Consider the following 14,663-nt stretch of genomic DNA (forward strand, 5'->3'; position numbering starts at 1 on the left):
GCATGATTCGCACAAAAAGGTCACTGAGATGGCCATGCCTATAAAGAAGAAGTCGTCAATATAATGATCCAATGTCTAAGTAAAAGGTAGCATGTAAACAAATAATTGTATCTAACAATTTAATTACAGTTGCAAGTCTGACGTTGACTGACACTTCCGATGTCACACATATGGGTGTGTACAATTCTTTTGATGGGGATTCCATTGAATTCCGTTGCTACTTCAACACAGGAGTGTGTTTAAGTTCAGAATCTGTGGATTGGACTTTTGGTGGCACCGCTGTTACGGATACAGAAGGAGCAGTTGTTCCCGGGATTGCTGATTGGAGAAGCGCAGTTGACCCCATCACCATTGCTGTTGACGACAACGAGAAAGATCTGACCTGTACAATGGCAGAAAGTGGCGCTTCACGAACACTGACAATTATAGTCAATGGTAAGTGCTGATCAAAGGAGGTACCAAGCACGGCTAGGTTAAAGCCAAGAATTCTCCGCGTTGCGGAAATTCCGCGAAAATCGCGGAATTCGGAGGTAAAGCGGAAAACGCATTTCTGAGAAAAAAATTTAAAAATAAGCAAAAATGACCTAGAAAAAGAATAAAATACATTTGAAAAGAAATAAATAAAATACTAAATGAAATGGGTCTTCAAAATTCATCAAAATAAAGTCAAATCCGTCATAGATTTACCGTACAACGCCTGTCCTACCTCCCATTGCAGCCATGATACCCAATCACCCATCCCAACTTTGCAACATCGCAATGATCGTCACATTGGCCGGGATTCAAACATGCTGCAATGCGTCATTTTCACAGATTCTTGTGAAATTTTAGCAGAAAATTCTTGGCTTTAGGCTAGGTATTCAATGCAATTGCCGTGTCGATTTACTCTTTTATCATATTTAATTACCATTTAATACACATATTTCCCGTTTAAAGCGCAAAAGATTTCGGGACGTCCTAAATTTGCAACTGCTTCGCGCTGGGTTTAACAGCAAGACTTGATATCTCCTGGCAAGCATGGATGTCTCTAGCAAGAGAGCTTGCCCTTTTATCGGAGAAGTGTCGACGGAACGGGCAACCTGAAATTTACAAACGTGGTTTGAACCTATATCAAAAAAGGGCTTCATAGAAAATGTAAATAGATGTGGGGAGACGTATGGTAAGGTCAATCGTTTTCATCTGTGCCATGTGAAACGTCTTCTGCTCTTTGTTCTATCGATTTGCATCTCCGTTCGTTCGCCGAATAAAACTGATCTAAGGAGTTTTGCGAGGAGATGGAAGGAAGGAAGGAAGGAAGGTTTTATTTCAAACTCTAATGGTGACCCGCAGGTCAAATTGCTAGAATTGTACATTAAACACACCAAAACAGACACAATGCAATTTGTGTCTGTTTGATGGGTAAGAGAAAAGTTCAAAAACAATTAGCGAACTATAAACGATATTTTAGACGGACATGAATGAAAGCTTAAACAATGCTCAATAAACATGATAAAAGTCAGATTTGCAACAAGAAAGACACTATCAATGTTTGTTTTGTTTTGTAGTACCACCGCCAATGGAAGATATGATCTTAATGGTTGACGGTGTTGCATATCCAGATGGAGCTCAATTAGTCGTACATGAAGGTCCCCATGATTTCCAATGCTCATTTGCTAATGCAAGACCAACGCCAGATATCGCATGGGACTTCGACGCTACACAGGTTTGATATACACTACAAGATTCCTATTGCGGCCGCCTGCACAGGTACACCGTCGCCAAGGTACATAGAGAGTACCTACTCAGTACCAATGATGCTACTGCTCAAGACCTACCAACAGCGGTACTGCCCTGTTACGATTACTCCCGCGGCACTACACAGTACCAGCTAAGTAGCCAAATACCTTGGCGACGTTGTACCTGTGCAGGCGGCCGCAATAGGAATTGACCTTTTCGGTAAATCCCATAAGCCTTTGCGAGTACACCTGAGATCTCTTTATTTGCCGTCACGCCGATCTGCGCCGATGTGCACATTGTTTATCGAACATCGTTTTTGCGCATTATAAGTCGACGTGACGTCAAATGACGAGTTCTCAGGTGTACTCGCAAAGGCTTATGGCATTTACCGAAAAGGTCTATTGCGCGCATGTGTGTTTGTGGGGATGCTTGTGGGTGGGGCCAGGGAGGTAGGGTGGTTGAGTGAGCGAGCGTTTTCTAATTAAATCAAATTGCTCTAATCTGTAATGTCTTTTTAACCAAACTACTAAATGGCGTACACTTTTGCATATAGTGTTGACATCCCATTCCGTCCGTCAGTATTGGATTTTTGGAGTACCCAACATTGATTGCTACGTGGGAAAGTGGGAGGATTAGGTTTATGGTAAAACAGCAAAGCAACCGACATATCAGCAACTCATAACACGTTTTTATTTTGTAATTTGAACCCGCAGGTAATAGAAGATGACGGCTTGGGATTGGAGCAGCCAGATACATTGTTTAATTACACCAGTTACATATATGATAGGCATATCGATTACGAGGATTGTTTTGTAATCGTAACATGCACTGCTTCCAATTATGCTACCGAGGTGTTGGGTTTGACGACAGCTCCCTCAACATCAGTACAGCTACTGGTAATAAGTAAGTGGGTCGAAGGGAGTAAAGTCTCTGACGTTTAAGATAAGAATGGAAAATATAGCATATTTGGCAGAATTCTCCATCTTTAAAGTTGCCGTGGACATATGCATCAATCATTTCCATACAGCAATGTAAAGCTTTTAGCAAAGCGCGACATTTTGTTCATTTGTTATATTTGATCGCCACTCCTGTATGACACTCTTTTCATTGTTTTTAGAACTGTGCATCATGCACTAAATAAAACACTGTTCATGGGTGGTTTGTCTTATTGTATATACTATAGTCGATCATTTACCAGTTTATGAAAACTCGTTTCAGCTCCTCCTGAACAATACTCGCCCTGGGTTCGCCTAACCTCAGGCCTTGGGATAATGGAAGGGAATTTCGAAGCCCTTCTTGTTCATGGGGAATCTGTTACCTTCAGCTGCTGGGTCCACAAAGCAGATCCAGACGTCTCGATAGATTGGACTCTAGAACAAATCAACAATGGTCAGCTTACTGACAGCAGTGTCGATGCAATGGAAGTAGATCCAGATTGTTCTGATGATAGCCAGTCAAGTCTGCTCACATTTGTTCCTAATGTGGATGAACATCATGAACAACCTCTAACATGCAGAGGATCTAATGAATATTACAATGTGACGAGAGTGGTTGATATCAATGTTCAAAGTGAGTACATCGTTATAATCCTTGTGTTGAATACCGCGTTTTTATGTCTGTTTACTTGCCTAACATTTTGAACAAATTGTTTTAGTAAAATTATTGACTTTAGGATCAGACATTTCAAAGAATTTCACACTTAGTAAAGTAACTTCAAAACAATCCAAGTAGCGTCAAACCAGTATTTTCTTTAAAGCTTGATCACATAGTTTATAATGTACTTTACTGGTTCATTGCTATACTTCGTTTTATTTTCTTCATGTTACTTTACTACAATAGTACCATTGTATACCTTTTCACGGTGTGCCTATGTTTTGAGTGAACCAGAATTGCTAGTATTTCGTGTTGAACGGAAACCAAACATCGGAGATGAATTAATTGAACAAACAACGGGACGAGTTCGTAAGTTACAAAAATAGTATTTAATAATTGACAAGGGCATTTGCCGGTTGTCTGGTTCAGATTCAACAACCAAGACATAACTAAGAAGTGGATACATAGGGCTGATTCTCGGATAAATATTTTGCTGTGAATCGGGATATAAATTTTTTGTGCCCGATGTTTTGCCCATCGCAACAACAAGTCTGGATGCGCGCATTTGAACATGTTGAATGTTCTTCATTACGAAGCTCAAAATTCAAGTTTGCTTTTTACAGACAAGCGTAATGGTTGACCTAGAATTATATACATCTGGGAAATTGGTTAAAGTGTTAACTGTAAAAAGGAAAAAATAAATAAATAAATAAATAAATAAATATATAAATAAATAAATAAATAAATAAATAAATAAATAAAAATTACCATGATTACAAAAGAATCATCACAAATGCACTTTTATTGATCTACTTGTTTCAGGTGTTGATACCTCTCCATTCACTGCCAGCAATACCTTTGATTTTGAGAGCATCACTGTGGATCTGGAGTTCCCTCCCGGCGTTACGTTTCAAGATGTCTACATTCATCTAGCTGATAATCGTGTGCCAGAAAACACAGAGGAGTTCACTATAAGTCTTCTGGACCCTCAAAATGGACGATTAGGAGACTGCAGTGAGACGACGATAATCGTGTCAGACGATGACGGTATAAATGTTTGGTGGCTTTTATAATTTAATGGTGAAGCTAAACTGGTAATAAAATATGATGCAAAAGTGGAATACATGCGGGTGATTTATCACCAAAAGCGTATCACTAATTCTACCAAAAATAATCCTTTCACCATATTTCTGCCGATATAATTTTGTTTTGCCATTCACTTTTTATTTTTTTATCTTACAGTTTTATTCTCGTTTTTGGTGCCAAGTGTTGTCGTTCTTGAATCTGGTGGTTTTCTAAATGTTACAGTTGAGAGGCAGGGGAAGTTAGATGAGGCTGTTAGCATAGGTAAGGGCTTACAATGATGTTGAAACACGAAAACAGGTATAAATCACTACATTGATTTGCGACTGTTTCTGTGGGTAGGTGTTTTTAGAAAGGAAATCGTTTTACTTCTATACTACGATCAGCTCGTAATAGGCGAGAATTATTCGGTTTTAGTTACTGCGTGCGTCAATAAAGTCCCAACTTGCGCCTGCGTAAATTCACAAAAGCGCGTGTCATTCAAGCAATACGCAAAGCACGGTTCGCGTAGATGGTGCGCCAAGCTGTTTGTACGCTTTTCTATATCAATCCACGATGTTATGAGTCCCGCCAATTATGAGCTAATCAGAGTATATAACTATTCTTAATTTATACACAAGCGCGTTGTACCTCCGCTTTAGCTTTTTAAAAATGATGTGGAAATACGAACAGGTAAAGTACTCAGTATGAGGATGATTTTTTTTATAACGACTTCACAGAATATAAATTACTCACTCGACTTCCGGCTACTTCATCGACAAATCACCAAACTCACATAATTATAATTGAATGAAAATAATAGCTCAATTGTTTTTTCAAACCTAGATCCGTCCGAAATTACTACCACTTCATGAGTTTCCACCCAATGATTAAGTTTATTTGTTTCCTATAAACATGATAAACTAACTCATTACTTACATAAAGTTACGGTCTAAAATCTATGAATCATTCATAGGTGTAAATGTGTTGGCTTCACCCGGCAGTGATTACACATCGGTCAGCAGAACGACACTTGACTTTGCCGCCGATGTGTCGTATGCCTATTATCTACTACCACTTGTTGACGATAACATTGTAGAAGATGACGAAGAGCTTCAGTTGTTTCTTAGCAACCCATCTATCGGATATACGGCTGGTATCCAGGAAATTGATGTCACAATAGTTGATGACGATGGTAAGATAGAAAAGCAGTACACAAAATTCTGCACACACGAAAACAGAACAGTAAGATCGTTTGTCCGAGCTGAATAATAGCTCAGAATATAGACTTTAAATCAGATCTGTTTAATTTATGGTATACACATTCAGCGGCAAAACAATATGTTGCACCTGCTTAAGATGATGACCACAACGCAATGGTGATGACGACGATGCTGATGTTAATGATAATGATGATGATGATTATAAAGATGAAAAATGTACTTTTTTAATGTTGTTAACAGCCAAAATGAGTCACAATTACCAAATTAATTAAACATTGATGGCACCGTTAACGAAACCTTCCTTTCGCTCAGTTCTTTCAAAAATATCTTTCTGTATCACTCCCAACTTCTCGCCAGCTCACACACTCTCCCTTTCTCACCCCCCCCCCACAAACCCCACTCACACCCTCTACCCTCTACACCCCGATACGCAGATATTATGACTACAAAATAATTTCAAGTTCATATTGCTTTTGTGCTATCTATAGCTGTAATAACAATTGATGCAATACCGACTACTGTGACTGAGGATGGCGGTACTATCTCAGTCGTTGCAACCAGAATTGGATATCTTCAAATTCCACAATCTATTTGTAAGTATCGGGCATCCCAAAAGTATGGTCATTTTAAGCTTAAGTAATGCGGTAAAATGGAAGAAAACCCACTTACTCTCTTAACCACTTAATTTTGGTGTTCCAAAATTGCTCTATTTTCCCACAAACAGAATGAATTTGGCTGAATCCAATTGTAACTTAGGACAATGTGTAAACATTACAAATATGACCAAAAATAAATCAGTTTTGAAAAACATCAACCAAATTTATTTTAAAGGATCTACATTATGTGGCTTTAACTATGCTGTTCTTAGTCTGTAGCTGCAGTTATTTGCTCCGAGTCATTTAGTGGTGGATACCTTGTCAAGCTGTCATTGATTGTAATGTATTATTGGCTATTATTTATTCATGTGATACTCAATCAGTAAATGATGCATTACCTAATCTTTTCGGGAAGTAAGTGTAAACAAATAGACCTTTTCAAATCAAGACCGGAAAAGATCGGAAAACCGCATTATTTATTCAGTAAGCTAAGGGGTCAAATTGGTGCACAATGTATCAAGCGGAACCATATACCCTTTTGAGTGAAAATACAACATATTTAACCAATATCAACATGAGTTATCACAGAGAAATATTTTCTTAAGGTATTGAAATAACACTTCCACTATTTGGCACTTCACAATGTGACAGTAAAAGAAAAAAACAGGAAATGTTTGTCGTCTGCGGCACATTTGATTTGGTCTTCGTGTGGTCTTCGCAATATAAATAGCAATCTCTTGCACAAGCCATACCCAACGCTTGACCGTGTCTTTCACACAAATTTGTGTTTAGACGTAATAGTTGCGTTTACGTTGGCGTCGATGACCCGGAATTGTAAACGGGGTCATCCATAACAAACTTCGGACAACTTCGATTTGAAAAGGTCTATAGTCGCGGATACTTACCAGGGTTTTTATTTTCAACCGTTAGATGTTCGCACAGGATACTTCGGAGACTCGGCAAAAGCCGACGAGGACTATATCTTTCAAGATGTCAAACTAAACTTCCTCGAAGGCCAATCAGTTAATTACGATCTCTTCGTCTCTATTCGCGATGACAATATTCCGGAACCTACCGAAAAATTTCTTATTCAGATTTACGACGGCCCATTGGAGTCTTTGGGTGAACCAAAACAAGTGGAAATAACTATTCTTGATGACGATGACGGTGAGCAACCACGTGAGTAAAAATCAAACTTTATATGTCTATTTCTTGAATAAGTCGGTGAATAAAATGAATGAATGATATGATATGACCAGGCTCAAAATGTAGAAAGAGAGGCTGTTGTTGTACTAAATAATCGATCAAAATATTATCTATTAATACAAGCCCATTTGAGCTATACATTGCAAAGAGGATTGAAAATCTGTGAGCGCAATTAACGTAGGCTAAATCGCCTCTTAAATGGTGTATCTAAGATGCAATGTGTCCGCAAAAATCGGATGTTATGGGTAAATATCTCATTAAGACAGACCATCACAATATACTAATTAGGTTTCAGGGGTTACTAACGTAACCATAACCCCTCACCCTAACCCCCGTAACCTCTTATCCTAATTAGCATATCGTGATGGTCTTTCTTAAATGCTACTATTTGTCATGTTTGTGCAACCTACACGGGCCAGGCAAATATTTGGAGGCCTCAAACTCACCGTGAGGTGATGTTGAAGTCCACTGGGAGATACGGAGCCTAGCCAACTATTTCATTATATTTCTCCATGTTCATACTGCATGCTGTGAAAATTAAAAGAAAAATAGCAAAGGTCATTTTAAAGAAATCTACCCTCTATACTACTAAAAAGGGCAATGATGGAGGTTATAGCGCCCTCAATGGTCACACTCTCCGTAGAACTCCTAACTCGATTGACCAATTAGTGACGATGGAGTTTATGCTACTAGATAAAATCAAGCAAAACTTTAGAGAATCAATATTTCTTCGCTGATTGTTTTATCAAAAGTGTTTTTATTATTATATATTTTCAAGCGAATAAACTGCGCAAACCTATTATAACACAACGAGATATGATTTGATTGAATATTTGAACACTTATTGCAGAAACTAATTTGTTTAGTCTTGAGCGAGATTCGTACACCGTAGTTGAGTCTGATGGAGTCCTCGAAGTTCGTATCTATCGGAGTGGCTCCCCGTCGAATGAAGGATCTGTCGGTAATTAAATGTATTATTCGAAAAATATAATTGAAATAAAGTATGTAATTTTGAAGTATGTTTCAATTCACACATATTCTATGATGCTGCTGATGATGGATGACGACGACGGCGACGACGACGACAGCGACGACGACGACGAACCCAACGACGACGACGACGACGACGACGATGATGATGATTTTATTATTTATTTTATTCATATTTATCCAGGGTAGCCCAATTCAGCCTATAGCTGGTCTTACATGGGGCCCTGCAAATGATGATAATGATGATGATGATGATGATGATGATAATGATTATCAATAATAATAATATTTTATATAATCATAATCAAAATACGTTATTTTCAGTTTTCTTTACCGGCTACCACAGTGATGGCAATGCCCGTGCTCCTGACGACTACCAAGATGTGTCAAAACGAATACAATTCCGAGCCGGTGTCTCCAGCGTGATGGAGCAAATCGACATTGTTGATGATGATATCGATGAAAGTATTGAAACGTTTTGGGTCGGCTTGCGAGAACCTCTTGGTGGGAAGTTAGGAGATATTATTTCGGCTGATATAACACTCATTGATGACCAGAGTAAGTTTGATTCGAGATGATGGCATGCATGCGTTCTGTGTGGTGACCGTAATGCGCATTTGATGTCCGCTTATCGCCGATTTGTTGGGTAATACCCCCGAGGTAATACCAGGTCAATTTATCATGTGACAGTGATGATGATCATAGTGATGATGATGATGATGATGATGATGATGATGATGATTTATGCAGATTTATACTGAATTATGATGAAAATGATATTGTTTTTTCGTGCAGTGTCCTTGTTCTCTGACATGGACCATTTATTTGTAAATGAAGCTGCTGGCAGCCTTCGCATTATTCTTAAAAGACGAGGATACACCGGTAGAGCCGTCATTGGTGAGTTCATTTTGGTCTTAAGGGTCATTGTTTTAGTTACGCAAGTAAAAGAATTTTTATTTTAATATGAGGATAACTAATAGATTAAACCTGATAGCTAAGTTCTGGTTTAAAACGAATTGTGATTCTTTCCAGACGTTGATATACTACCAGACAACCAGGCCAATCCTGGAGAAGATTTCCAGCTCCCAAACACCATTGAATTTCCAGAGGGAGTGAGTGAAATTGTCATATTACTCGAAGTTGTGAACAACGAGATCCAAGAAAATCGTGAAGTTGTTGATTTTCGATTTTCTGGTGACAAAATTGATAATGATGTTATTATACGAGTAGAGATCACAGATGATGATGTTGATGTACCAGAAACGCCTGACAACGGAGGTACGTCTAAATATTCTGTGGTTGTAGTTTTTGCCGCTGTAATGAAATTCAAAATTATACCTCGCAAGTTTTAAACCCTTGCCAACATTATTAAGCTTAAATTAAGTAGTAATTTTTGTTTGGCAAAACCAGTAAGTTTTTACTTACTAATATTTCGTCCATCTCGTCGGAGGACTTCATCAGATGTGAGCATCTGATCCACTTTCCCGGGAAACTGGCTTCCGGTTTTGAGTAGTCTTACTTCCAGTCTTCAAAAGTGGGTCAAATACGTGACTTAGGATATAAGTGCCTTCCTCTCTATTCATGGTCTTGGTCCCCCTCTTTCTGATCTCCATCGCTTCTCGTACTTCTCTTGACTTTCTGACATGCTCCTTGCCCAGTATCTTGGAGTCATCCCAATTGACTACATGATTTGCCCTTGCGACATGATCCGATATGGCTGACTTTGTTTGTTCTTGCTCGGATGCCCTACGTTCTGACCGAGTAAACTTTTTCTCGTTGGCTTTCTTTACTTCCTAAAGCAAATTTCTTTATGGAATTTCTGGAACAGCAAGCTATCGCGACTGCCCCGATTGATTGCAAGCCACGGTATTGGCGTCGCTATGTGGATGATGTACTAGAAATAATCAAAGCAGGCCAAGTTCAAAACTTAACCGATCACCTCAACACAATCGACAAAACAGACAGTATAAAATTCACCTATGAAGAAGAGAAAGAAGGAAAAATTCCATTTCTCGACACGCTAATATTGTCCGGAAACCTGATGGTTCGGTAAAGCTCCTGGAAAACAGGAAACCAACCCATACTGACCAATATCCCAGTTTTAAGTCAGAACACCCTCTCCATCAGAAAATGGGTGTAGTCCGAACCTTGTTTGATCGCATGTACAGCGTGGTCACGGACGAAACGGATAGAGCAAATGAAGAGAAACAAAGTGAAATCAAAAATGCAACTTAAAACAAAACCAGCTGTGAAACCTACCGCAAAGAAAGACCAAAAGAATGAGGACAAAAGCAAGGGTATGGTAGTGCTCCCTTATGTCAATGGAATTTCCGAGCGTGTTCAAAGAATTTTCAAAAAGCATAAAGTCGACACCGCTATGAAACCTCATCAAACCCTCAAAAAAATCCTGGTCCACCCCAAAGACAAAAGAGACAAGCTAAAACAGGCAATTGTATTTATGAGATTGGCTGCCAAAATTGCGATCTCACTTATGTTGGCGAAACCTCACGTCTGTTTGGGATAAGACTTGCGGAGCACAAAGCGGAAGTAAAGAAAGCCAACGAGAAAAAGTTTACTCGGTCAGAACGTAGGGCATCCGAGCAAGAACAAACAAAGTCAGCCATATCGGATCATGTCGCAAGGGCAAATCATGTAGTCAATTGGGATGACTCCAAGATACTGGGCAAGGTGCATGTCAGAAAGTCAAGAGAAGTACGAGAAGCGATGGAGATCAGAAAGAGGGGGACCAAGACCATGAATAGAGAGGAAGGCACTTATTTCCTAAGTCACGTATTTGACCCACTTTTGAAGACTGGAAGTAAGACTACTCAAAACCGGAAGCCAGTTTCCCGGGAGAGTGGATCAGATGCTCACATCTGATGAAGTCCTCCGACGAGATGGACGAAATATTAGTAAGTAAAAACTTACTGGTTTTGCCAAACAAAAATTACTACTTGATTTGATTTACAAACCTGATGAATCTATTCACTGAAATTATTAAGCTTACAATACACAAAGTGATCAAATAAGCCGGTGCGGTATACAAAATTACAACAGCCCAAACAAACGCATTTTCCACTTTACGCCCGCTACACCCCGGGGCTACACCATCGTCAAAATACTTTACACGCTAACAGAGCTTTGCAAACACGATTATTATGTAAAGAGTTTTTGGCACTCTACGAATGGGAGGGTTCGAAAAAAGTAAAAGCCCAAGTTGGATGTGGGGTGGGGGAATGGCGTGGCGCCGTCATTACGTCACTATTTGTTCCCAAACGAAATTTAAAAGAACGTTGTACACCACCAATTTTAGTTCATTTTGTACCGATATCTGTTTCTTGTCCCGTCGCCACTGACAACCATATTTTCTTCATTAATATTTCTAAACAGGATTGAGTGACTTGGCATACATACTTATTGGATTGGGCGTCGCTTTGGTTCTAATTCTTGGAGTGGTAGCGATAATTTGTGGTGTGATATGTACACGATGTGCAGTTTTTAGGAGTCACCAGGTACATCGTCCCCGCAGAGTAATGCGACCATCACGGACAAAGCCAATGCAGTACCCTCGATATGCTTATTATAACAGAAATTACAGAAGATAATTTAAATTGGGTTCAATAAGTCTGATGTAAATCTTAGAAAGCAAAGACATTTTTGAAAGAAAATTTACCAGTCTGTAACAACCGTCGCTACAAATTGATATCTTGTTCAGCGAAACTCATTTTAAACAATGTTTTGATTTAGTGTTCTTTTTAATGTAAATAGTAATGTAAATAGAATTAAGTTCACTGGCGTGCTGACGGGATCGCGGGAGCAGAATTTCCCCCTGACAACAAAAAACAACAACCTTGTTCTTATAGTTGAGTTGGAAGAAGGGGGATATGGTGCACCCTTCACAAAAAAGTTGACCCCCCCTATTTTGACCTTTCTGCTTATAACATGTATAACTCAAGAACGGTATGTCGCAGATAGGTCAAACTATACTTTTTCTGAATCGTTATGACCTGAATCGAATATAACTGTTCGTCTCAGGTTATGATGTCCAGAAGAATACTTTGGCATGGTTTTAGACAAAATCTGAACAATTTTGTATAATATGTTGTATAATATTTGACCTCTGACATTTTTTAACATAGCTTATCGTTATTAGTAGGCTACTGTTTAAAGAGGAAGCCCCACCAGAGCAATTCTTCTGGGTGAACCAAACCTGCCTGGTTATCAAATTAATCAGTGACAATGTTATCTCTGAATTTAACAGTGTGCTAATTGATGTTTTAATGTTATTGCATCAACTAAAATTGTCAAAATTAGAGATAACCTTGTCACTGATTAATTTGATAACCAGGCAGGTTTGGTTCATCCCAGAAGAACTGCTCTGGTGGTACTTCCTCTTTAAATGCATACACATTCGGAGAGGCTCATGGTACATGGAGCAATCGGAAGACTTTATATTGTTGGTATAGAAGATTTCAAGAAAAAATGAGACAGAAGCATCAAGGTATGCAGAGACCATATTCAAAAAAGTCTTCAAAATGTGGCTGGTTAGTCTATCAAATATCCTGTTCCACGAACTTATAAATTGCCCCTCGTAGCCCTGCCACCTTTAAACAATGTGTAAAACATACCTGTGATGCAAAGTCCATCGTACAATGTAAATAGGCATATATAGTAAAAGATTATTTGAATGCGAAATCATAGCGTATCGCTCGCTCTGTCGATTTTGATTTACGTATCAAAAAATAAATTGTAGAATATGTGTCACTTAATGTAGATTTATGATTTACTCATGGACTTACTCAATTATTATGTAGATGTATGATTTAATTATTATGACTTATACTTTTAGAATAAATTTGGGCTCATTAAATATTGTGCCGCTAGAGTTATTTCTGGGCACTTTTTAAGGGTACAGGCTATAGGAATAAAGACCAATCGAACATATTCTTGTTTATGCCACAATATTTTTTAAGGGTACAGGCTATAGGAATAAAGACCAATCGAACATATTCTTGTTTATGCCACAATATTGTAGTCTTTCAACCCTTTCATAACTTTAGCTGTGTAACTTACGAAAATTCCCGCTAATAAGTGGTTCTTTTAATTTTTGAAAATACATTTAAAATCGGTCTGAATTTTTCGTACTGATTATACTATAATGATCACCAGACTATAATGTTCTGATCACACTATAGACTGGGTTGACATGAGACGTCAATTGCCAGGCAATTTGTCTCGATTCCATGTCCGGTCATAATGCCCACGGATCATGTTGTGTTCAGGGGCCGTGCTTTTAAAAAACCCGCCAGGTCACAATAAGGCCATTAACCTGTGTAGTCAACGCACTGAATGGTCTATTGTTCTATTGTGTCCGATTTGAGCGCTGACATATTGGAAAATGTTGCCTATTAATATTCATGAGAGTGAACATTCAACCATGGAATAATTGGTAGGAAACGGCACTATCTCATTAGCATGAGCTGCACTGTTATTTAAATAGCGTATTGTTATTTAAATTTGGCCTCAGCTCGTATAGATGGCGCTAGTCATGGCATGCAGACGGAGTGTACAGGCATGTTTAATTGATGCATAAATCACCGTTCTGTATATAGGTATAAGCTGGTATATTTTGTACACGATTTCTTTATACAACAATGGGGTGATATTAAATGTATTAAGTTTATAAAATGTGACATTTACGTGCCTTTTTATTGTCTGTAGTGCAGAGCTCCGCCGACTGAAGCAGCTTGAAGCTATAGATGGTGCCAGCGTGGCCGTCCCTGGCTGCATGTAGAATTCAATTCCAATAATATTGAATTATATCAGATTCATTTCAAGCAAACACCATTGGTCTGCTTTTGAAAAGAAATGTTAATTCCCAAAGATATATAATCGAGTATCACAATGTCATTATATTATGTCAAAACAGCCGTAGATCTTAAAATGTTCAAGGACATTGGTTACGTAATTTCCACAACGGCGTTTGGTGATAGACCTATGAATAAGGGATGAAGTGGTCTTCATTTCTGATCGGTCAGATGTGGTGTAAAAGATTTTGACTTGAAATACTACTTGTATTTCATACCTTCTCCAATTTCCATCGCATTATTGACAGCAAGTCCTAATTTCGACATTGCTATTGTAAAAAGTCATTCCCTTCTCAAATTAGCAGACTTTCAATAAAAAACATATCTCTGGTGCCTAATGGAAATACCAGTCCGCCATTACGGGTGCAGAGGTCAGTGGTCTCAGCTCTTATAGCGGGCGCACTTTCAAG

General features: G+C 38.6%; 1 protein-coding gene across 1 annotated transcript; it reads left to right on the forward strand.

The window, feature by feature from the left end:
• Positions 1-147: 147 nt before the first annotated feature.
• LOC140137822 (extracellular matrix organizing protein FRAS1-like) lies at positions 148-13,377 on the forward strand. Its single transcript, XM_072159611.1, has 15 exons — positions 148-435; positions 1,545-1,702; positions 2,430-2,619; positions 2,935-3,285; positions 3,556-3,678; positions 4,132-4,356; positions 4,552-4,656; positions 5,348-5,566; positions 6,083-6,187; positions 7,121-7,369; positions 8,247-8,357; positions 8,711-8,944; positions 9,182-9,283; positions 9,419-9,664; positions 11,777-13,377. The coding sequence occupies exons 1-15, from the start codon at positions 171-173 to the stop codon at positions 11,989-11,991; spliced, it is 2,898 nt and encodes a 965-aa protein (XP_072015712.1). The 5' UTR covers positions 148-170; the 3' UTR covers positions 11,992-13,377.
• The last annotated feature ends 1,286 nt before the right edge of the window (positions 13,378-14,663 follow it).

Source organism: Amphiura filiformis, chromosome 17 (genome assembly GCF_039555335.1).
Source record: "Amphiura filiformis chromosome 17, Afil_fr2py, whole genome shotgun sequence".
NCBI classification, from domain to species: domain Eukaryota; kingdom Metazoa; phylum Echinodermata; class Ophiuroidea; order Amphilepidida; family Amphiuridae; genus Amphiura; species Amphiura filiformis.

Excerpts from the sequence above, each read along its gene's own strand:
- LOC140137822 (XM_072159611.1), top strand. The coding sequence starts at position 171 with ATGGGTGTGTACAATTCTTTTGATGGGGATTCCATTGAATTCCGTTGC. Across the intron at positions 2,620-2,934 it reads AGTACAGCTACTGGTAATAA|CTCCTCCTGAACAATACTCG; the intron begins GTAAGTGGGTCG and ends AACTCGTTTCAG. Across the intron at positions 6,188-7,120 it reads TCAAATTCCACAATCTATTT|ATGTTCGCACAGGATACTTC; the intron begins GTAAGTATCGGG and ends TTCAACCGTTAG.